At 38.3% G+C, this 24,665-nt stretch overlaps 1 protein-coding gene across 1 annotated transcript in view; it reads right to left on the bottom strand.

Moving 5' to 3' along the window:
• The window catches only part of LOC306864323 (protocadherin Fat 3-like), a gene marked incomplete at its 5' end in the record, with an annotated part of 58,146 nt that overhangs the window by 6,686 nt on the left and 26,795 nt on the right, over positions 1-24,665 (bottom strand). The window contains 18 exon segments of the mRNA XM_079408280.1: positions 1,452-1,511; positions 2,143-2,244; positions 3,921-4,702; positions 7,112-7,265; positions 7,393-7,867; positions 8,522-8,679; positions 9,097-9,228; positions 10,765-11,306; positions 12,406-12,683; positions 13,304-13,501; positions 14,956-15,099; positions 15,392-15,529; positions 15,808-16,022; positions 16,660-17,052; positions 17,374-17,607; positions 19,459-19,612; positions 19,772-19,968; positions 20,484-24,575. Coding sequence (XP_079264406.1) covers positions 1,452-1,511; positions 2,143-2,244; positions 3,921-4,702; positions 7,112-7,265; positions 7,393-7,867; positions 8,522-8,679; positions 9,097-9,228; positions 10,765-11,306; positions 12,406-12,683; positions 13,304-13,501; positions 14,956-15,099; positions 15,392-15,529; positions 15,808-16,022; positions 16,660-17,052; positions 17,374-17,607; positions 19,459-19,612; positions 19,772-19,968; positions 20,484-24,575 — 8,448 coding nt within the window.

The following is a 24,665-nucleotide window of genomic DNA, read 5'->3' as shown; positions in this document are numbered from 1 at the left end:
GGGTGCAATTGGGGTCTCCCAAAACCAAAATATGAACCTTTCAAAACCCATAATAGGGGCACTTTAAAATACATATACACATATTATAACTTAAATCAACCGGTTACATGAAAGTTATTTATATAGTAATACAATAGTAATAAATAAGATAATAAATAGAAATGAGTAATAACAGAAACATTTTCTCAAGGCAACAACTGAAAGTTTACCCATTTTAAAGTTTAAGAATGCTGGTCCAAGACCCAAAAAAAGTTGTTGATCCAGGAACATGTCCTACTTGGATAAATCACATTGTGCTGTTTAGCATAACCAACAAAAACAGTCCACTTTCATCCAGACCTCTGAGAAAGAAGGTGGAGCTGAGAACTCCTCAGACAGTAAAAATTACCATAGCGTGTGAGACTTTCAAGCAAACAGCTTGTTTTCGCACTGATTGGAAACGGCTTTAGTCTAGGGCAGGTTTAATTAGAGACTGGTTCTGGTGTGCCTCAAAAACAGGTCACTGCAGCTGAGCCACGGAGTACAGGGATGCTGTTCTTCACTAACTAAAGGCTAGTTCAATAGTTCAGGATTTCAATGCAATTGGATTAGGCCTTTGTGAGTGATTAAAGAGCGAATCTAAACCCTGGTTTTATTCGAGTCCAGAGTTGTGCAGTTTAATTAACGGCTCTAATCCTACTTTGTCCAGTGTGGACTGAACTCCTGCATGAATGGACACTTCAGTTCCTGCGCTCTGGGATTTCACCTTTACCTTTTCATGCAGTGTGGTTTATCCCTCTAACATTTAAACTGAATAATACTATCAAATATTACTACAGGACACTCTACAGCTCTATATTTCATTCTGTCAGTTGCAGCATCCTATGGTCAGTTTTCCTTCTATAATGATGCTAAGCAGTGTAATTGACAGTTGTATCCAGGCAACCGATTTCCTTGCAGTGCTGGATGTCTCTAGTGTCACTCTATACCTTTCTTTCTTCTCACACAATAAAATACTTTCACCTCCAATCGATATTTCACATCCATTTATTTATTTATTTGCCTAGAAGCCATCTAAGCCAGCAGGAAGTTCTGCTTCGCATCGGTGTCCTGATGACTTGTTAGCTTTATCTTGCAATGATGACTGCAATATTTCTAAATAATATACTATAACATGATAATATTTTTTTAATTATTATTAAATATCTTTAAATTAAAAATGAAATAACACTAAGAATGATGGATGGATGGATGGATGGATGGAAGGAAAGAAAGAAAGAAAGAAAGAAAGAAAGAAAGAAAGAAAGAAAGAAAGAAAGAAAGAAAGAAAGAAAGAAAGAAAGAAAGAAAGAAAGAAAGAAAGAAAGAAAGAAAGGAGACTGGGCAAAATTATGAAGTGAAGAATTAAATGACAAAATAACACTATGACAAAAGCCACACAACTCTAATTCTGATTTGAAATTGACTCATACCTTCATTTTCAATGGTGTCCACTGCATTGTTCACCAGTCGTATCACCGTCACTATGGAGGCTAGGGCATGAACAAGTGTAAAATATCATGCAACAATTGAATCAATGATCAAACAAACATCAAATACTCAATGAAAACCTTACATAAGCATTTATATAAATCACTATGACCCATTTGTAATCCTCCAGCATCAGGAAATCTGCTAAACTGAAGCAAGCGGACCTCTGATGTGTCAGTCTGGCATCTATTTTGTACAGCTGAAGTGATGCTACACCACTGAGTCATGATAGCAATGGCGTTTGGAGAGCATATCAAAGGCAGATGGATTGTAATTACTGCTCTGACCTATTCAGGCTGTCACTTTGTTAAAGCAGGGTAGGGTTATTACTAATCCTCATGATTTCCTTTTGGAAAAATCAGACAATGCAAGTCATCTTAATTAGGTCAATGGAATAATCAGTTACCTCTGCCTAAGATTAGGTCATTATAATACAGGTGGGTGCGTGAGAGTGTATGTATAGATTAATGTGATAATGTTGCATGTGTGTGTTTTTAATCAAGTCTTTTTAATATATAAATGCAGGAAGTTAAATGTCAGTCTTAAATTAATATTCTTTGAGCAGAGAAAGTTTTTGGAGGTTGTTTGGAGGGTATGTTAAGGACTTTGGGTCTTGCAATGCATGTTTCTCACCGTTGTCGTCGCAGGAATCGGACTGGAAGGACCTGAGGGAGTCCGCCTCGCTCGTGCTGCTATTAGAGAAGCAGGTGACCTCTTCTGGTGCATTTCCAGCTTCTGCAGAAGAATACAAAAGCAGATTCTTATACAGACCCACACGCATGCAAATGCATGCAGCTGTGCTATACATTCACACATACAGTACACACAGCAGGATTCAACAATAGGGATGGTTCAGGGCCAGCTTGAGAGTTGTCCCAATGTCTTTCATCATTTTCCAGCTGAAGTATTTATAAATTTATAGCTGTCATGTAGCTGAACAAGTTCTACCCATTATGCACAATAAAAACTAATAAATTTTTTTTTTTACTTTATAAAAAACTATATGTTAAATACTGTACATACACACACAAACACACACACACACACACACACATTAAATGTTTTTACATTTTCACAACCATTTAAATGCCATACCATTTAATTTTTTATGTCTTTAAAATAAGTCTCTTATGCTGAATTACAGTTCTGAATTAGAGTAGGCTGAGTTAATTTAATGAAAAATACAGCAAAAACAATATAGTAATAAGCAACAGTGTGAAATGTTATTACAATTTTAAAATAACTGTTCTCTATTTTAACATCGTAATTTATTCCTATGATGGCAAAGCTGAATTTCCAGCAGCCATAATTCCAGTCTCCACTGTCACATGATCCTTCAGAAATCTGTCTAATATGCTGACTTGCACGCATTTCTTATTATTTTTCACCACTGAAAACAGTTGTTGTTTAATATGTTTGTGTATTTATGGTCACTTCTGAGCCAGTGAAAATATTGCCATGTCGAGTCTGAACTACTGGCTCATTTGCATTCACTAAACAGACATCTAATATCCAAAAACCAGACACGCACATACGCACAAACAAAACCGCATTTACAGCTTAATACTCTCTACGGCATAAAAATCTTTCAAATCTGCTAAAGTGAAAGAGCAATAATATCCGTCCTATATTTATCCCAGAAAACACACCGCATAAGCTAACAACCAGTCCATGACAAATTAGTTTCTGCTTGAAGAGAACACTAACAAGACCAAGGTCTTCCACTTCAGAACACAAATCGAAGAGAAAACTTACATAGGTAAAGCATTTCCACAAGCGAAAGTGTAATAATCACCTTCACATATGTACTAGCTGCCAACCTACATGGCCAGACGGTTAATAATTTATGAGGAGAAAAGCTCCTGTTGGCCTATTTCATGCTACGATACAGCACAGCAGATGGTTCTGATTACTTTAAATTTGGTTTGGTGTGAAACCATTTTTGAGTCCCTGGTCAATTTTCGAGATATGAAAAATTGCAAGAATGTTGAATATGAAATCATAAAGAAGAAACTCATTATGAAGGGAGATTAGATTAAAATCCATTTTTTTAATATACATTATTGCGATTAACGCATTACGCATAGCATTTATCACAATGTGAATGGATGTTTCTGCTTGAATCTTGAGGATTCACTCTAAACACTTCACTTTCTCCTTTTGTGTGAAACCCCTCGTTTCACTTTACTTTCTCCTTTTGTGTGAAACCTTATCTCTAAGGTAATTACACTCCATCACACATTACTGTAAGATGGATTTTCCAAATGGAGACCGTGGTGTTTAATCTCATCCACACAAAGACTAGCATTTAATTGGCCACGGGGAGTTACGGAGTTACGCTGAAACGCTGCCGTTTTGTCATTCTCCGTTTGATCTGGGATGAGTAGAAAGTGTGTGCGCCAAGTCATTACCCTCGGCTCTGTATGCTTCCTCTCCGTCTTCCTGATAACCCCTGTCTTCCCACTCCAGAGCTTGGACTTGAAGCTCCATAGCATTGTCCTCTTCCTCGTCTTCCTCTTCCCACGGAGGCTTGCGGATTGGGCTGCGTTCTGACGGGTTCGGGGACATAGACGGGGGAAGATTGGGTGCCACGCTGCAGATGGCCACACCTCTCCGCGGCATCCCGAGGATGTGTGGCAGATCTGCCTGGAAGGTGCTCATCTGCGGAGGGCAGGAGAAGGTGGCCAACCCTCCCTCCATCTTTTCCGTTTCCTCTCGAGGGATTCCCTGGCAGTGGGGAAGCGTGCAGGCTGTGGGCCGCACCATGACCTGCAGGGGCCCTCCTGCGCGGTCATTCCGGTAGAGGCTGGCGCGACACTCGCCACTGACCCGTACAGCTTTGAACTCGATGCCCTCGGCTCCCATACCTGTCTTATGCAGCATGTAGTTGGTCCCTGTGGAGATGCCCACCGCCTCCCCACGGCTCCAGTCCTTCTGGAGGACTTTTTTGCGGAACGCGGCAAGCAGGGTCAGCAGGACTAACACCACAAAGAGCAACACGCCGATGCCGATGATCTCTCCTGGTCCGACGTACGACAGGGCCTGAGTGTCTGGGCCGTCCAGAGACGGCTGGCTGCAGAACTGACCCTCGAAACCCATGGTGCAGTTACAGTAGAAGGCTCCGAACGTGTTCACACATGCCCCTCCGTTCTCACACTCCTCTCTCTCACACTCGTTCACATCCTCGTCACATCTGTGGACAGAAGGATTGTGTAATTTACTACTGTACAGTATATACTGCATACTATTCTTTAAAGAGATACTCCAGCTAAAAAGTTAACATTTATTATTATTATTAGTTTATAGTCTAAAAAGTTTAAAATATAAGTATTTTTCTAACATGCACCTTCAGACACTGTTTTATTTGTTGAGTCTGTTTGAGATATTTGAGATAATTTTAACTTTTGGTGGAATTTTCTTTTAAAAATGCAATGTTTCATGCTTTGAAAATTTTTTACAGTTATTTAGTCTTTTTCAATTCAATTTCGTATAAAAAAAGACTTAAAATTTGTCAGTCCCATCAAATAAGTCAGGGAGTGAAAGGTTCATTCATCACAGCCGAAATGAAGGATCATTTAAAATGCTTTAAATGGATTGTGGGACACAATATTGGGATACAGTCCCAACTATGAAGTAAGTGCAAAGCAGTATGTTAATGATTACGTTCGCATTTCTAGAACATTAGACGATGGATGACCTACTGCTTCTGCTGAGACTCTGAAATGTGCATCCAATGGACACTCTTGCTATCACATGAGGCCATAGGAGAGCCTTCGCTCGTTATATTCATAAATTGCAGAGAACAACATGCAAGATGTGGTATGACCAGATATCATATTACATGCTCATATACTTTCAGTATACTTAAATTCTTCATCAGATGTAGAACCTTCGACAGTACAGTGCACACATTTTCGGACACAGGAAGTGAATACAGCTCATTCTGGCACATGCAGCAGGTCATCTATGTATTTAGTGTTTTTGAAAGAATTTTGTAGTGCCCACCATGGTTACATTTATCACGTGATCCTTAAGAAATCATTCTAATATGCTCATTAGAAATCATTTCTAATGTTGAAAAAAGTTGTGCTGCTTAATATTTTTGTGCAAATTGTGATACTTTTTTCAGGATTTTGTGATGATTCAAAGAACAGCATTTATCGTCATTAAAAACTATGACTTTGCTATCACTTTTAATCAATTTAATGCATCCTTGCTGATGTACTAATCACTAAACACTATTCCACACTATAAACTGCATTAATAATAAGAATATTGTTATTCTGAACACAGCCTTAGTGTTTCTCTCATTATCTAATTAGTAGTACTCAGAAGCAGAGAGAAGGAGTTTTCTTGCTGGCTTTTAAGATTCATAAATTTTAATTTAGCTGAATTCCCCTCTGTGCTGCAAACAGCAAATATGTGATGATCTGTTGCTCAGAGAACTCTTTATACGTACTCTTGAGTACAAGAAAGTTTAACGAATCTCTCAAGCGAGCATAAGAGAGCATAATGAGAGGGTTGTTTGTATTGCGTAACGTAATGACACAACTGGTAAAGCAGAGAAAGTAGTTATATAGTAGCTATATAAAGCAATTAGATTTTCATTACTTTCTCCCCACTACATAAAAGGACAGAGAGGAAAAGGGCACAGGTCCCAGTATCCCACTTTTCTCAGTCAGCTGTTCAAGTACAGGTTTAGGTTTGCCTCGAAAAAAAAAACAACAGCATCCTCTAGTGGAGAAATAACATTTCGCATGGATTTTTGATGGATTGCTCTAAAATCTGTTCTTTATCCATCAAACGATTTTAGTAATTAGTGAGAAAGGTCTAATTAACACAAGCAAACAACATACCTATTTTACAGTGTCACGTATGTATTCAACACGCAGTTCAAACAATCAAGGTCTGATATGGAAAACAGCAGGTGAACGCTAAGTGTAATGACTTTCAGAAGAGTGTAATTAAAGTAAGCTGCTGGCTACCAATTCTGTTTAAATGCAAGATGGCCTTACCAAACAGATTTCAGAAGAAAAACTATTTTTCCTCATAGATGACACTGACTGTTAATCCATTTGATCGCAAAAAAGTGGCCTCTTAAAATGTTTTGCTTATGTTTTAACAGAAGAAAAACAAAACCATGTCTGAGCAATTAAAACTCAAAGCAATTTTCATTGTCAATTATTTTTAATGAGGCAATCTATTGGGTAACACAAATAAAATAATATGTATATGTATTGATATATATTTAAAACATATGGAAATATGTATAAATGACCAAATCTGAATGTCTGGGAACTAATTATTTTTGTCAAGTTATTTTCAAAATAATTGGTTAGTATTAATCATATTTTAAGAGTATATTACATTACATAAATATATATTTTTCACATGAAAATGACTAAAATAATAGTACCTACTGTTTTTTACCTACTGTGTAGTCCTTCTAGAGAAATTTACATTTTTACTTGATGTCTTATGTGTTATCATTTGTCTCAGTTCCTACCAAACTGTCTGATCTTAAAAGTTATTAAGGTCTGCAATGTATGCAAGATTAAAGGTAAATCCTACAAATAGTATATAATGACATAAAATGTCTCACGTGAGTCCCATGAAGCCTTTGAGGCAACCGCAGAGGAAGGTGTTTCCCACAGCCTTACAATCACCCCCGTTCTGACAAGGTGAGGGCACACAGGACGTCACCTCCAGCTCACAGCGGGACCCCGTGAACTGTGGCAGGCAGCTACATGAGAAGTCTGGGGACAAATTCAAAGAGAAATAAGACTTCTAAGACAAGACTAGCTTATGCGGAGCTAAGACAATAATCTGAACAATTGACCGTTATTGATGTATTGATGGTTATATGAGCTTTCTATTTCTCACCACCAGAGGGCAGCTTTGTACAAGAAGCTCCATTCTGGCATGGTCCTCCGAGGCACGGATCAGAGTATAAAACACATCCCAGCTTCACTTCATTCAGTCCAGCTACCTCTGCATACCGGCTCCTCTTATTCTGAAGAGGGAGTTCATTCCCGTTGAGCATGATGGACCCGAGGCACCCTTGGAAGCCTGCTTGCGCCCGAAGGGGCCTCTGGCCGCCTCTGCCCACTGGTCCACGCAACACCTGAGCCCCAAAGAACAGTGATCCGTCTGCGGCCAGGGGCCAGATGCGGACAGGGGCCCGCGCGGAACGCCGGCGCTCCACATAGCTGTCGTCCAGCGAAAGGAGAGTGTAGTTACTGGTGAGCTCTAGGGTCACGGCGTGCCAGGACCCATCATTGATTGGACGCCCTGAGATGCCCAGGATGTCCAGTCTGTTGTCACAGTCCATCTGGAACCACAGACGCCCTTCCTCTATCTGAAAAAACAAACAAACATACAACCATAATCTTTTTTTATACTATTATAAAATAAAATATGTACATATAATTTATTTATTTAATTTTTTTAATGATTATTTTTTTAACATAATACTGTGTATTATTTCAATATTGTGTACCATAATGTCATTACTGTATTTGGTTTACTTCCGTACATAATGTTGTACAGAAAACCAGTAAAAACAATTATTTTTGTTGATGAAATCAACTACAATGACGTGTACATAATAATGCCCCCCAAAAGTTCTAAATATGACATACATCTATAGATACACTGCCATTTAATAGTTCAGGTTAGTAAAAAAAAAATGTAAAAAAAGTTAATCTTTTTTTTTTTGTTGTTGAATGAAAAAAATATATCAATTATTATATTTAGGATACATCAATTTAAAATGCATAAATCCTTTCTTTTGAAATCACTGTTCAAAGATCGTAAAACAGTATATATATTGTAATAAATTGTAATAAATAATCCTCGGTGAGCACAAGAGACTTCTTTCAAAAACATTTAAAAACTCCTACCAACTCTAGACTTTTGAACGGTAGTAAAATTGTGCTTAATAATGTGTATATAATCCAATGTAATTATGTAGAAAACAATAGTTTAAATCATATCTCTGTATCCATCTGACCTTGAGCAGTGTGCAGGGGTCAGCGCGTGTGTACATGATGATTCCTTGGCTGTGCAGCGTTCTGATTCTCAAGCCCAGCTTCATGTCTCCGCTCCCATCACTGTCCGTCACTCTGTATTTGATGTAACTGTTCCCTGCAAAGCTCAGAGATGTTTGGCCTGCCAGCACAGGTACAGAAATCAGTCAGTCAAGGGCTAACACCATATATCAATATCTGCTAATTATACACACTTTCACAAAAGATATTCGCAGAAAATAAACATTTCTAATATGGTATCACTTGCATTATATCATGCTATATGTTTTTCCTCAAAGTAATAGCATGTTTTGGTAAGAACAAAATGTCTGTAGATATTCGTTCCAACAAATTTGCCTTACATATCCATTGTTTTCATGTACACATCAATCTCTATTTGCTTTAAAAATCATTAAAAACAAATATGCAGTAACAGTCACTTTTTTTGTATGTTTTTAAATTTTGACACCGAAATATGAAACGTTGCTTTACCCAACATTATACTTGGCCTTAAGCCAGGGTTTAAAAGGAGCAGCGTGAAAAGCCTATTCGATCTAACCTTCGCACTTGTCCAGCATGTCAGGCAGACATTGGCAGAGAGATGGCGCTGCGGGGCCGCTGCGCACACACTGCATGTCAGACGGACACGTTTGGCCATCACAGAGCTCCAGAGAAGATGGACATATTCCTCCTGCAGTGGGTACAAAAAGTTAGAAAGCAAGCAAATGGAAATTCTGCCACTCAAGCTACTGTTTGAATTTAATCAACCAGGATAAATAATGCATACTATGAAATGCATACAATAAACAGGGTTGCCAACTTTGGTTACCTGGCTGGGGTGAGATTTTGATGGAATGGGCAGATCAATTACAGGCACCTATTTGAGGTTTTGAGGAGGCAACAATTCATTTTTGATTTTATCTCAATACTTAAGGTTACTGTAGTACAATATAGTTTTTATAAAAGTTTCAATACTGAAGTGCATGCTGTTTACCAACCTAATGTTTTAGAGGGGCATCAGCAAGTAATAATACTTTTTACTTTCTACTAATAATAATAATATCAATAATAATGCTCCTAGTTAAAACTTTGCCTTTTAAAAACTGCTTGTAAATCTCTCATTATGCCATATTATCACCAAATACTGGATTCAATCTTTTTATCAACTTGTTTTCTTTCGTTAACACTGGATTTTTATTTATTTTGGGAACTGTTTGGTCATTAACTTCATTGATCTGAACTTATGCCTCCGATTTTGAGTGAAAAAAAGCATCATTTGCAGATAATTTGGCCAATATTTACTCAAAAACTTATTGAAAGAAAACAAGTTGATAAAAAGACGGAATCCAATATTAGGTAATATTATAGCACAAGGAGAAATGTATATGAAGAGTTTATTTGCAAAAAGAGATAAAAAACGTTTTTTAAACATTTAAAAAAATCATCAGTCAAATTTTTTATTGGGTTTTTATTGTGTTAGTTAGCTGTATTTTTTAGTTATTTTTTTAACCTAATCAAAATAACCCAACTGCAGTTTGAATGAGATTAATTGGAATGCACAAAATGAAAAAAACATGATTTTTGAAAATTGTTAAAAACGGAGTTATCTGTTTTTGCAAATGAACTCTTCATGTGCAATATGCCAAAAATGCAACTAGGTGGAGGGGATAGAAATCCTCAAAAAAGTACAAAAATTATCAAAAAGAAAAAAAAGAGAGAAGTTGTTATACCCTGTGGGAGCAAAGTCAGTAGGTTTTAGTCTAATGCAATAAAATTAACTAGCATTTTTAAGAAAAGAAATCCTCTCCAGGACAAGTAAATGACCAGAACACAACACGAGAGTTAAGATTCCATTATAGTTACTATTCCTATAAAACAACCTTTCTTATGTAAATTTGTTCAACAACATTTAATGAAATTTCTAATATTTAATCAAAACTATCGCTAATTTTTCTGTTTTACATTCTTTGCTTGATATGTATTTGAAGTTTAAAGTCAGCTAATATTCACTCGCTCTTATGTTTTGTTGAATGGAAATATGCGCATGTATATATGCAAGTCAAGCACATTTAGCATTTTCTTGTTATTTGCCATGAGATTTATTAAGGTTAGCATGAGAACCTGAAAGTGTGTGTGTTACACCAAATATTTGAGAGCTGGCAACCTTGGAATAAATTTTAATCAGTTTTGCCAATTTTATAATTTGAGACTGAATCAAATCGCTAACCTGGACACGTGCACATCTCTTTCCTGCTGAAGCGTGGAGACACAAAGCTCACTCTGGAGGTGGTGTAGGTGACCAAGCCGATGGGGTCGAGACTGAGGGTGAGCTCACAGACTCTCTCCCCACACTCAAGCTCTCCTGAGCAGCTCTGATCCAGGACACTGACCACCCCTAGAGCTCCCTTTAGGAAACCCTTCACCTCCTCCAGCTTGAGAGCCAGCTCTCCTGGACCCATATAACCCCCATCTGGTGTCTCCACAGCAAGGAGCACCTCCAGCTGACTGGAGCGACTCAGTGGCTGCACTCCCAGGATGTGAAGAGGGTCTGGTCTGTCAATAACACCCGTCCCGTCCCCATTCAGTGAGGTACGGAGCACCTTCTTCAGCTCTTCCATGTACACACCCACAAAATCCTCAGGGGACAGGTCTTGGAAACGCAGAGTCACTGCATTCTGCACCATCTCATCCGTGGCTTGCTCCACCTGGACGCTAACGCCCACCATCACAGAAAACCGCCCATCACTGACTGTAGCATTTAGGGAGTATCTGAAAAATTTTTTTTTACTGATCATAAAGCAGCTATGCAAATATGAGCACAAAAATACATACAGAAATATATATTGGTGAGCCAATAGTATCATAATTGCCATGTATATCTGAATCTGCTAATTGCAGATTATTATATATCTGCAATGAAAAAAAGAGAGAGAATTTCAAAATAGACATGACATTGAAGCAATTTATTTTTAAGTTGCCAGCACTTTTATGTGGATTTATTATTAATTGATTTATTTTTGTTATATCTGAAAGCTTATTTCTGCGATGGAATTAAAGACGTTTTATCTCAATTCTGTAAAATCTCAATTCTGAGAAGTTGCAATTCTGATAAAAAAAAATTGTAAGAATTATGACAAGCTTGTTTCTCCCAAGGAATACATTTTTTTAAAAGTAATTGTGACTTTTTAATCATACGATTCACAATTTATCATACAATATCAACTCAATATCATGCAATCTTTGTCAGAATTGTTAGATGTTAATTCTGCAATTCTGACTTTTCAGAATATAAATTTAAGTCGTAATACATTTATTCATTTATTTTAAATTCTGTGGTATAAATAAGCTTCCATAATTTTATGAAGAAGTTCCAATTAAACAAATAGTCTGGGAACATTTTACGAATGCCTTAATTTATTCTGACTATTTTTCTGCTTGTTCATTTAAAAAAATTATAATAGTCTAAACAGAGTAAAACAAACTCTTTATAGTGAAAATTATTTACACCAAATTACACAATTACTGACTCCAGCACAAATTCAGCAATAGTTTTTTTCCTCTGAATAGTTTTTAGTTCTTTTATTTCGTCTTTTATTTATGGTCTGAAAATTATTACTTGTATTGCCTTTATTTCAGATACATAAATGCTAGTCTTAAAGCTATGATAATAGAAAATAAATACATGCATACAGATAATAAAATAGCATTAGGACGTGTTGGACATTATAGTATAACTAAATTATTTAAATAAAACAGTGACAGTGTGAAAGAGAGTTTTGGGAAATTATTTTTATATTAAGGTCCACAGGCCAAAATAGCCCATTATTGAAGAAATACACATTTCAAATTAAATTAGCATTTATTTTACCTTCCAGGCTCCAGGCCATTTAGTGCCACAATCTTCCCGTCCTGTCTGTTGATTTTGAAAAGACTCTTTGTTTGTGATCTCTGACTGAAAGACAGAACATCATTCTCGTCTCGGTCTGTGGCATAGATCTTCCCTATAATCCCGCCAGGAAACACATCTGCTGCCATGACAATGTTGATTTCCAGTGGGAAGGCCACAGGTTTGAAGAGGCTGTCTCCGATGACACGCACAAACACAAAGGATGTGGAGGACAGACGAGGCTTCCCTGAGTCACGGGCCTTGTTGACAAGAACAAGATCACACTGTAAAATTCTAACAATTGAAAAGCTTCATAAAACTCAAGAAATGAATTAAATTCCTTAGAAATGTCAGAGCAGCTACATGGGTGTTTCTTCATCTACAGCACTTTTATATTCCAGAGGTTGACACTTTTCTCTTTCTGTTATATGAAGGTTGCATTAAAGTTGCGCAATAACTTTTTGTCTATTTATTTATTTTATTTTCCTATTATTATTATAAACAACTTTTTTTTGTTTTATCGTGGTCCTAAATCCACACTTTTGTCATAAAATATGAAAATCCATAATAAAATATTGGTGCTGTCAAACGATTAATCGCGATTAATCACATTCAGAATAAACGTTGTTTACATAATATATGTGTACTGTGTATATTTATTATGTATATATAAATACACACACATACAGTATATATTTTGAAAATATTTACATGTTTATACATTTATATATTTTATATTATATATAAATAAATATATAAACATAACAAAAGTCAAAAAAGGTCAAAAGTGCTCACAGTTGAAGAAACACTTGCATGAGAATTCTGTAATTCTGAATTCACTTTTAACTGACAGTTCACTTTTTTGAGCTGTTGCACTAACCTGTATCTCAAGCATATACTCTCGTGTTGCATCAGGACCAAATATCCGGCTTGTCCGTAATTCTCCATTCTGGTCCAGACTGAAAGCATTGCCCTCATTTCCAGACACAATGTGAAACTCAAAAGGTGCACTATTTCTAGAGGAGTCCTTATCAGAAACTGATAGTGAGAGGATTGTAGTTCCTGCAGGCTTGTTCAACTTGAGAAAAAAATAAAATAAATACAATTAAGAATTTTTAAAATAAAAAAATAAATAATTGAATTCAAAAAAGGTCTAAAGGTCAAGATTTTTATGTGTGATGCTTGACCATACAAAAGTCTATATTAGTGTGCTAGTGTGCAGTTGCTGGTTGCTGGTATGAATTTATTGAGTGTCCAGGGTAATTGCTAGGTGGTTGTATCCTGGACCTAGTCAAAACGCCCACCCTAAATTTATATGACATTCCAGTCCATATATATTGCTCAGGTACTTCCTTTAGATTAAGTCTATGAGATTTCTTAGACACTTTATCATCCGGCAGGGGTAGATCATAAGTCACAGCACACCTCTCCTAAACAAGCAGTACAATTCATTTCCATAGGGAGCTGAGTTACGTGCCCAAATGTAATACTTAAAAGTAGGGGAACTGTATTTCAATATTTTTCTGCCTTTTTACAACATAACTCAATATTTATGTACTGTATATGTACCAAAATGGCTTGAAAGGGTGAATTTTTTTTTAAAGAGTACCCTTATTTTCAACCAAGTGCGTGCTAAATGATAAGAGCAATACATAAAATATTGCAATAAAAAAAACTTAAGTTTCCATTTGTTTATATAGTTTTCCATTTAATGAGCATAAACTGCAATATTGACCAACACACTTGATTTTTTTGTTTTTTTAAGAAACCTTTTATTCATTAAACTGATTAAAAAAAAAAGTTACAAAAGAGACATTTACAAAGATTTATATTTCAAATAAATGCTGTTCTTTTGAACTTTCTATCTTTTTATCAAAGAATCGTGAAGAAATCATGGATTCCACAAAAAAAATAAAAAAAATAAGCAACACAAATATCAACATTGATGATAAGAAATACTTCTTGAACATCAAATCAGCATATTAGAATGATTTCTAAAGGATCGTGTGACACTGAAGACTGCAGCAATGCAGCTGAAAATTCAGCTTTGGAATCACAGGAATAAATTATAAAATTAAAAAATTCTTTCAAAAATCTTACCAACCTCAAACGGCAGTGTATATTTACTAAAGCATGTAAATACATTTTAAATGTCACACTTGGAATATTTCAAGATCTGAATAAATGGAACCAAAACAGGCAGTTTGAACTGATTCACAAAAACAGAAATGTACAAATTCTAAAAGCATTTTTGCTATTGAAGTTTAAATCAGAGATGCTATTAATTAAAATATCTCCGTCCTAACAATCATGCAGATTAAATCTAATGACACATTTTTTATGATAAACTACATTATACAGGTATATTCACAAGATATATAATGGTTTTAATGTATTCAATATATCATTCAGTCCTAGTTCAGGGTTCACTGAAATCCCTAACTCTAAGCACAATCAACAGTAACATGTAGCATATAGGTATGTGATAATGTCTATTGTTGCAAACAAAAGAGTTAAAACTGTCTCACACACCTGAATAACAGCTGAAGCATTAGCGGGAGAGAAGATTGGCGGGTTGTCGTTCACATCGGCAATCTCGATATTGACATTCACAGTGGTTGACTTGGCAGGTGACCCGCTGTCAAACGCTTGTACAGACAATGAGTAGCTGGAGACCTTAAGCAACCGAGACAGGAGGATAAATGTCAGGCAAAAACAGTTCAGAACGACTCAACTCTTGATAAATGTCGTTTTTTTTTTTTTTTTAAGGAACAGGACTGTTCGCTCACCCACAGTCACTCAAAAGGCTCAATTTCAGCCCTACATAGCCTAATTAAAGACTTTACGGCTGATTTAAAGATAATTGGCCAAAATCATGCAATATCTCAGGAGAGTGTCTAGAAGAGTCACAGCGCAAGGATGTCAAGATTCATTAGCCAAAGTAACCGAGCTCATTCCAAGGACTAACCGTCTCTCTGTCCAGTGCCTTGTTAACTTTCAGAAGCCCGGTGACAGGGTCGATCCAAAACTGATTTTCACGGTCCCCTTTCAGAATGGAATAAGTGATTCGTCCATTGATCTGACTGTCCAGGTCTTCTGCAAACAGCTGCACATAACAAACACAGATAACAAACTTACAAATTCTAGCGTATTTGAGAGCAAAGAGGCTAAAACTCCCTGATTTTATACGGATCATGAAGCAAATTACACCTTCCTACGGTAATTTATATTACAGCTCAAGTACACAGTACAAATGAATAACTAAGTTCATTAAGGGGATTTATGCGAGCAATAAGCTTAATTATATGCTAGCTGTGAAATTGAAATTATGTCTGCGGCTAATTAAATGCCAATGAAGTGGCTCGGCTAATGAGAGAACTTTACCCTCGTGACAGTTTCTCCGATGGCCACGTCCTCGCTGATCAAAACATTGTAAATGTCCTCGCTGAATGAAGGCGAGTTGTCATTGACATCCAGAAGCTCTATGGTCACTATTGTCGTGACTCTCAAGGGAGGCGTTCCACCATCAAAGGCCTCGACATTCAGGAAAAAATCCTTGCAGAGCTCATAGTCAAGATCATCCGCCACAGAAATGATGCCTGAAATCATGCGAGATATGAGTCAGAGTAAAGCCAATTAATTTATATGAATGTGACAGACAACACAGTTACATAACTCACAATACAAAGGCTCCTTGGGACACATTAAAAGCCTGAATATTTAGTTCACGCACAATAGCCAAAAGAAAGTACTTCCCAGCTGGGCCTTCAAGAGCTTAATTCTTACAAAGTACGGGTTTAGGCTAAAGCACTTTACGCTTTTGTCAAAATTGAATGCGTGATGTGTGTAAAAATAATGCAATATTTCAGCGTTTCCACTGACTGCCCACACCTTTTTAGGAGACAAAGAGCGCTCTCAATAACCGTTCACATGTTTTCTGCATGTTAAGCCCTGTTATTAGAGTTTCGTGGAGCATTCATAACTAATTTTCCCATTCGCTGCACTTATATTGTGCTGTTTTAACAGACACAATTTATCAAATCATAATGTCTTGTCTACAGTCAATAGACTCTTACATTTCTTTCAATGATTCGTGAAAAAGCAACAATAAATGAACTGACAATAAGCCTTTGTCTGTATTAATCACAAGTGAGCTCCCAGAAGAACTCTAACAAAACATTGTTAGACCAGAAATACATTTTATATATGCAGAAAACGTGCGTCTCTCCGCCTTGCCTGTTGAATCGTCAATGGAAAACTTCCCCAGCTCATTTCCAGATAAGAATCTATAGTAGATTTCTGCATTTACTCCAATGTCACTACTTGTGGCAAAGACTCGCAGCATTTCTGTTCCTACAGTAACATCTTCAGGCACTGTGACCATGTAATCTTGCTTTTGAAACACAGGTGGGTTGTCGTTCACGTCCAGAACCATGATGGTGAGGTCCACCTCGGTGGAGAGCGAGCCATCGCCCCCTGCTCGGTCGGTAGCCTTGAACCTGATCTGATACGAATCTTGCACCTCACGGTCCAGAGGCTTCTCCAGGATCACCACACCAGAGGATGGGTCAGTGGAGAGCATGCCACCAGCAGAGTCAACAAGTGAGTACACCATCTTCCTGTTTAGACCTGGGAGAGGGCATATTTTTGGACTGTAATTTTGCTAAAATGCAATGATGATGTTTCCAAGTTGTATGATCCATAAAGGAACTTTGATCATTTGAAAAAAAAAAAAAAGTATGGCCTGTACTTAAAAAACATTATTTTGCTATTTTTTTAAATAATAATTATGTTTTTTTTTTATGAGCTGATATTTATAGTTTTTAAAATCACATTGCAGGACTATTTCAAATGAAGTGGTGAAGGAAAAAGGCAGTTGTCATCAGTCACAGGACCTCTTATACACTCATATAGAGCTGAACCTAAATGTTACACGAGTGAAATACTTACCTTCATCTGGATCATTAGCCCGAAGGCGTGTGAGCAAGGCCTTGGGTGCCGCGTTCTCATATACACTCGCCATGAACCGTGTGAAGGCAAATGATGGTGCATTATCATTAACATCGAGAATGGTCAGAGAAATTTCAGAGCGACAGAACAGCCCTCCTCCATCTGTAGCCTGTGCTATCAACTTATAACCCGCAGTTCTCTCACGGTCCAATAAAGAAGCCGCCTTCAGTTCACCTAGCACCAAAACAGAGAGACATAAGAAAAGTGCAAAGACTCACAGGATGGATTTCAGAACCATGGGCCAGAGCTGCACTGAGTAAAAACTTCAGTCAGATTAATAAGAGATATTGTAACTGATAGATGATGGTGCTAAATATTTATCTGTCATAAATGTTTCATTCAATCAAGACTTGATGTCAATTCATTAATTACTAAATTACTGTCATCTAAAGATACTTTCAACTTTTCTTTCAATCTGGCAAACATGTTTTAAAGATATCTGAAAACCTAAAAATATTCAATTTATTAAAACAAATTGAAGGCTGGAATACACTACACAACGTTTTAACACATGGTTACAGAGAAAAAACAGGATTAATACACTAAAGCAAAGAGCATTCACTGCCATACTCGCAAATCACTGCAAACTTGTGCATAAAATGTCTAATCATCTCAAAATATCAAACATGTTTGATATCCTTAGACATAAAAGAATCATGTCATCTGTAATCTAGGTAATACTGTCAATTCCAAACACACTCCACCAACATTTGGAAAGTATATGAGTACAATGTTAGTCATTGGTTGGTTTTATGGATCCTGGATTTTTTAAGGAACTGAACCATGATGCTTCTGTCCAACATACAACAGTCTATCTCACGAAAAGCTCTACTTAAAAAGATATTAACTTTTTTTGACATTGACCTGACCATTGTTGATTAACCACATGCTCTTTACTTTTTAGCTCCATGTTAATTGGTAAACTAGATTTGAGCAGATACTCATACCTTTTCCCCTAGTGAGTTGTGCCTTGCAGATAGACATTTGCGTATTAACTTGTAGGGAGCAAAGCGTTAAGATGAATGGAGTTTTATCAGATACACTTTGTACATCCTTTGGGTCTTCACAGGGCTGTATACTGTCATCAATTATTTTTACCGTTTATACAAATGAATGTCAAAGTTATCAGGATAACTATTATGTTGTTAAATATGCACACGATACAGTTTTCCTATCCTTGCTATCAAGCTGAAAGCGTGACGATAGTCATGCGATTCTTAAGTTTATTACATGGTGCAACAAAGCATAGCTGAGACTAAATATAACAAAAACAAAAGAGATGGTGATTGATTTCAGAAAAAAATGCTCCAAAGATGCAACCACTGCTTATTCAGGACAGAGAGGTCGATAAAGTAGAGGAATACCTTGGTGCCATTTCTGACACAACTTTAAAGTTTCAACAGAATGTTTGCCCTGAAGAAACTGAATTCTTTTTTTATACAAAAATTTATTTTGAGTGTATTTTATAATACTGTTAATGAGAGTGTCTCAAGTTTTTCCATTCTTATGGTGGTTTGCATCTACTTCTATTAAGAATAAGAATCGCCTCCAAAATATTGTTAGAACTTGCTCAAAAATTACTGGTGTGCCACTGCAGAGCCTAACTGAATTTTATTGGCAGCAAGTAATAAGGAAATCTAAGTGTATCATGATGAATAATGACACGCACCCCTTGCACTTTGAAACAATGCCTTCTGGTAGACGGCTTAGAAGTATTAAGTGTTTGAACAATAAATATAAGTTTACCTTTGAACCAGAAGCCATTCATATTTGCAGTTTGAATTTTATTAAGAATTCTTAAAGTGTTTGCATTACTTGCAGATTTTATAAGCGGCTGGATTAAATAGGAAGCATGCTGTATTGTTGCAATTTTTAATTATGAGGAAGTATATGTATTAATGTTTTTTTAGGGAAAAGGTCTGGACAAAAGTCATGTAGTGTATTCATTCAAGCCTTAAGAAAATGAAAAATTAAAAGCATCAAAAGTTTAAAAGCACATGTCAAAAGGAGTTTGTACAGAAATACCAGTATTTGCATCCATGTAAAAATCTTCAACGCCAATGCCAAACAGAGAATACTGAATTTCTGCATTGACACCACTGTCCAAGTCTGTTGCCCCAACCGTCAGAATAGCAGTATTAATAGGCACATCTTCTGGAAATGAGGCCTCATATTGCGCCTAAAAAATAATGATGAAAATGTATTCAGACAGTGTATTGAATTCTTAATACTTTTGCATACCAAAACTTCATTTACATCAGTATGCAAGCATTAAACATGGTAGTTAAACTTGGGCTGTATGAGATGACAAATGCCAGCCTAAATCAATTGCTTAGACCTGATTGCAGATGGGGTTGTTGTCATTGACATCCATGACAGTGACCTCCACGCCTATGCGGGTTACAAACAGGCCGTCGCTGGCTGTGATATTGAGCAGGTATCGATCCTGCTCCTCTCTGTCCAAAGGCCGCTTCACGAAGACCTTCCACTCCCCCTGAATGGGAGCCAGCGCAAATACCCCCTTGGGGTTTCCTCCTGAGTTAAAAAGATGGCAACAGAATAGAGATAAATGAGCAAGGTAGATTTGTGAAACTCTGTGATGGCCTGCACAGAGACCAAACCATTATTTCCATAAACACATTACAGAGTTTATTTGCTGTAAGATGTTATTGTTCTTTATGTAGTATAAAACAATATGCATATATTTCATAAACTTTATTGAACACATCAAATTAAAATGTGCTAACACACATGAAAATAGCTCTAAGAGCATGTTAAGTGAACCAGAACACTTAGGGACACTTTTGGAGAGGGTATATATTGTATCCCAAGTTATTGGAAACAATAAACTGAGCTTAATTCTAACAATCTGTTCACATCCCCAGATGGGCTTTAAACAAAGTAATGTGACACATAAAGCAGATGGTTCTTTACTTATATAGCTTTTGTACACTTAGTTCATTAAATTAATCCCTTTCAATGTGATTATCTTTCCCGGAGAGCCTCCGTGAGCCATAAATCATCCTCCAGTTGCCTACTTTAATACGCACCTGTGATATGGAAGCTGACAAGCCGATTCTGATCAGAGCTGTCCCCGTCACGAGTGCTCAGCACCGAAACAACTTCTCCCAGTGGGTCACTCTCTCGCACAGCACCTCTGTAGTACTCTCTCTCGAAGGTAGGGGGGTTGTCATTAACATCTGCGATTGCAACGGTCACTACCGCTGTGGAGGAAAGTGAGATACCCTCATCTAGATCAGACGCCACCACGCTGAAGGTGTAAGAGGGGCACATCTCATGATCCAGGTCACCGAGAGTGGTGATCCAACCAGTCTTGCTGTCAATCACAAACACGGCACCAGCGGCAGATTTAGATCCACTAGCTTTGTCCTGCTCTTGGTTTAGGGTTGGTCCAAGGCTGTAATTAACCTGTCCATTAGAGCCCCAATCAGGGTCGAGCGCTCGTACCTGGATAACCCGTGTACCCCTAGGCATACCTTCCATAACCATGGTCACATAAGAGCTGGTTTCGAATAATGGTTTGTTGTCATTCACATCCAGCACCCTGACTTCTACATCCACTACAGACATGGACTCAACCAGTGCCTGTCTCATGGTGGCTGCAACTTTGAAACGGTAAATGTTGATGAGTTCATAATCAAGGGGGTTAACAAGTCTTAGAAGTCCAGTTTCTCTCTCAACCAAAAATGTCCCACCCTGGTTACTCTCCCCAGTCTCTCCATTTACCACAGAAAAGAAAGCAGTCTGACCAGGACTTAAGTACACTGATCCCAAGACTGTCCCAACAGGTGTGTCCTCTGGCACAGTGTAGGAGTATTGGGGTTGGGTGAAGGAGGGCATATTTGCATCAGGTGGTAAGACATGAATAAATGCAGACACAAGGGAATGTTTGGCTGGAACACCTCCGTCAGTAGCTTTGACAAAAAAGGAGAGAACTGTTCCTCTCAGATGCGCCATGCTTCCCTTTGTAACCATCCAGCCACTGTCAGGCTCAATCTCCAGCACATCCACTAGAGGAAGCCTTGCCTCACTGTACAGCGAGTAGATAACTCTGCCATTATCGCCGGAATCTGGGTCTTGAGCCTGGATTTGAGTCACCAGCGAACCCATTGGCACATTAGCCTTTATGCTAACTCTATATTCCATAGCCCTGAAACGTGGCGCATTATCATTTTCGTCAGCAAGAATTACCCTAATGGTGCAGAAGGATGCTCTTCCCCCACCATCGAGCGCCATAATAGTTAGCACAATGTCTCTGTTTATTGGGTTCTCTCTGTCGAGTTTCTGAGCTGTAGTTATCAGGCCATCGGCTCCAATGTAAAACTGAGTCTTTCCAAGGTCATTGATAAAGGAATACATGACCTGACCAAAAATCCCTGAGTCCTCATCTGTGGCACGCACCTGAATGACTTTGGTACCTGCTGGGGCATTCTCGCGGACCTCCGCCAAGTAGAACCTTTGACTAAAGACAGGGCTGTAAAGGTTGGCCCCCATGACTCGAATGTTCACCTGTGCAGTGTTGGTGAAGACCCCATCTGATACACACACATTGAGGTTGTATGCTGGCCGTACCCCCTGTCTGCGCTGGCTGGACAAGTAAATGACACCTGTCTGAGAGTCTATTATGAAGTTCATTTTCTCATCTCCAGAGAGTATGCTGTACTTCAATCTCTCGGCATCTGAGCTGTCTGCATCAGAAGCTTGAACACTTGTCACAATGTGCCCTCTGGGAGCCAGTTTGCTCACAAAAGCTTCATAAAGTGGCTGGCTGAAGGATGGTGGGTTGTCATTCACGTCACTCACTAAGACGGTGACCGTGACCTCACTGCTCTGGCATGGGGAACCGTTGTCTGTTGCCCTAACGATAAACCTAAAGCTCGGTGTAAGTTCGTAGTCCAGAATACGAGCTGTTAACACGAGTCCGCTAGTGCGGTCAATGTGAAAGTAATCTGTGCTGTTAAATCCATCAGAGAGGATTTGATAGCTAATTACACAGTTTTTTTCAGAATCCTTGTCTGTCGCCCAAAGCTGTATCACGCTAGACCCAATCATAGAGTTTTCTGGCAAAGTGGTGGTGAATGATGCATTACGAAATGCAGGGGCATTGTCATTTACATCCATCACAACTATGTCCACATCTACTTCGGATCTGGCTCCAGTGAGAGCGTCTGTAGACCTGATGGTTAGCCTGTAGAAGGGTGTGGTTTCATAGTCTAAAGGATATATGACACTAATCACACCACTGTCAAAGCCAATGTCAAATTGGTAGGAAGGATCCCCTTCTACAATAGTGTATATGTTTTGGCCCTCTGGGCTGGTGGCATTTATGCATAATATGGGAGTTGACACTGCAATATCCTCTCTAACTGATATGCCATAAAATGACTTGTCAAAAACAGGCATGGCCTTGTTCACAACTGTAACTGGAAGCTCAACAACAGAGAAGAGGGAGGGGTAGCCTGCATCACGAGCAAGGATGACCAGCGGATATTCTACATTGGACAAGTCTGCATCAAAGGCCCTTTTAAGAGTAAGCTCCCCGGTGAGCTTATTCACCTCAAAATTTGGATGGTCCTCCTTAAACTCATAATACACAGCTCCATTTATCCCTTTGTCCAAATCTGTCGCAGACACCTGGAAGATGGATGAGCCAGGTTCTGCATCAACCTGCACAGCCGCATAATATGGAAGGCCTAGAAACTCAGGGGCATTGTCGTTTAAATCCTCAACTTCTACTCTGACGGTTACTCTAGCAACTCGCAGCTGGTCGTATTCTCTACTTGCCTCAACCACCAGCTCATACAGTTCCTGTTGTTCTCGATCGAAAAGGACTCCTGTGGTTTGAATGACTCCTGATGTGGTACGAATTGTAAAGCGTGTCCCAGCATTCAAAAGCGTGTACTTTAGTGGTTCATTTAAGCGGTTTCCTACAGCATTTACAATGCTTACAGTGGTAATGTTCACACTGTTCTCCAGTACAGAGGAGAAGTATGTGGTTTGACTAAAGAGGAGGCCACTGTCCATAGCCTCTCTAACTAACACAGTCACGAGTGCTGTGCAAAAGTACCGCCCGTCTGACACTTTGACATTGAAACGATAGCGGTCTTTGGAGAGTTTGTTGTTTTTGACCGTGAGTATGCCCGATAATGAGTCAATTTCGAAGTGCTCCAAGTTGCTATCAGCCAAGGAATACATCAGATCAGTGGTCATGTCTGGATCAGTGGCTTCTAATCTCAGAACCTCAACCCCAACGTATGTTGGAAGAAGCAAAACCGTGTCATAAGCTTCTTCTGAGAACTGAGGGGGAGAGTCATTGATGTTCACAACCCTGATTAGGACCTTGGCAGGTTTCTCTGCTGTCAGCTGAGGCCTGCCACTGTCCCTTACATTAACAGAAAAATAAAAAGAACTGAATGTTTCATAGTCAAGTTTAGCTATAGTTCTGACGGAGCCTGTTCCTGAGTCCACAGTAAAGAACAATTTTGCTGTGTCCTCCACAATCTGGAAGACCAGGAGGGCATTGTGATTCTTGTCAGCATCTGTGGCTTCAATTACCAGGGGCTTTCCATCCTCACTTATCACCACACTATTGATGGGGGCCGCCTCACTGATGGTTCCTGTATATGTGAGCTCCTGAAAAACTGGAGGATTATCATTTTCATCAAACACTTGTATGCAGACAGTGACACTGGAGGCAATCCCAGCCATGTTTACAGCCTGGATCACCAGCATATATGAAGAGGTCATCTCAAAGTCAAAATTCCTTTGTGTTGTCATAACACCTGTGTAACGGTTTATTTTAAACCTCCTTTCATCATTTCCTTGTATAATGTCATAAATCAGTGTGGTTCGGCTAATTGCACAGACCAATATGACAAAAGTCCCAATAGCCACATTCTCAGTGATCTCAGCATGGTATTCTTGTTGGGCAAACTTTGGACTAGAGAAATCAGACAGAGAGATGGAGATCCTAGCAGTAGTGGTGCTACTTAACGCTGGAGTACCTCCATCTGTGGCTCTCACAGTAAGGGTATAAAAACCCACAGTGGTAAGGTCCAGCTCTCTAGCTACTGAAATGATGCCAGATAATGGATCTATTCCAAATATGCCACCAGTGTTTCCTGTGAAAAAAATGACACGTACCTGTCAGTTCATGATGAAAAGGGGCATGTCGGGTAAAGGATACATCAAAGATAAATCTTAAGATTCAT

The sequence above is a fragment of the Barbus barbus genome, assembly GCF_936440315.1.
Source record: "Barbus barbus genome assembly, chromosome: 45".
NCBI classification, from domain to species: Eukaryota; Metazoa; Chordata; class Actinopteri; order Cypriniformes; family Cyprinidae; genus Barbus; species Barbus barbus.
Note: the sequence above shows the minus strand (reverse complement) of the source record. Positions and strands in the feature narration are given on the sequence as shown.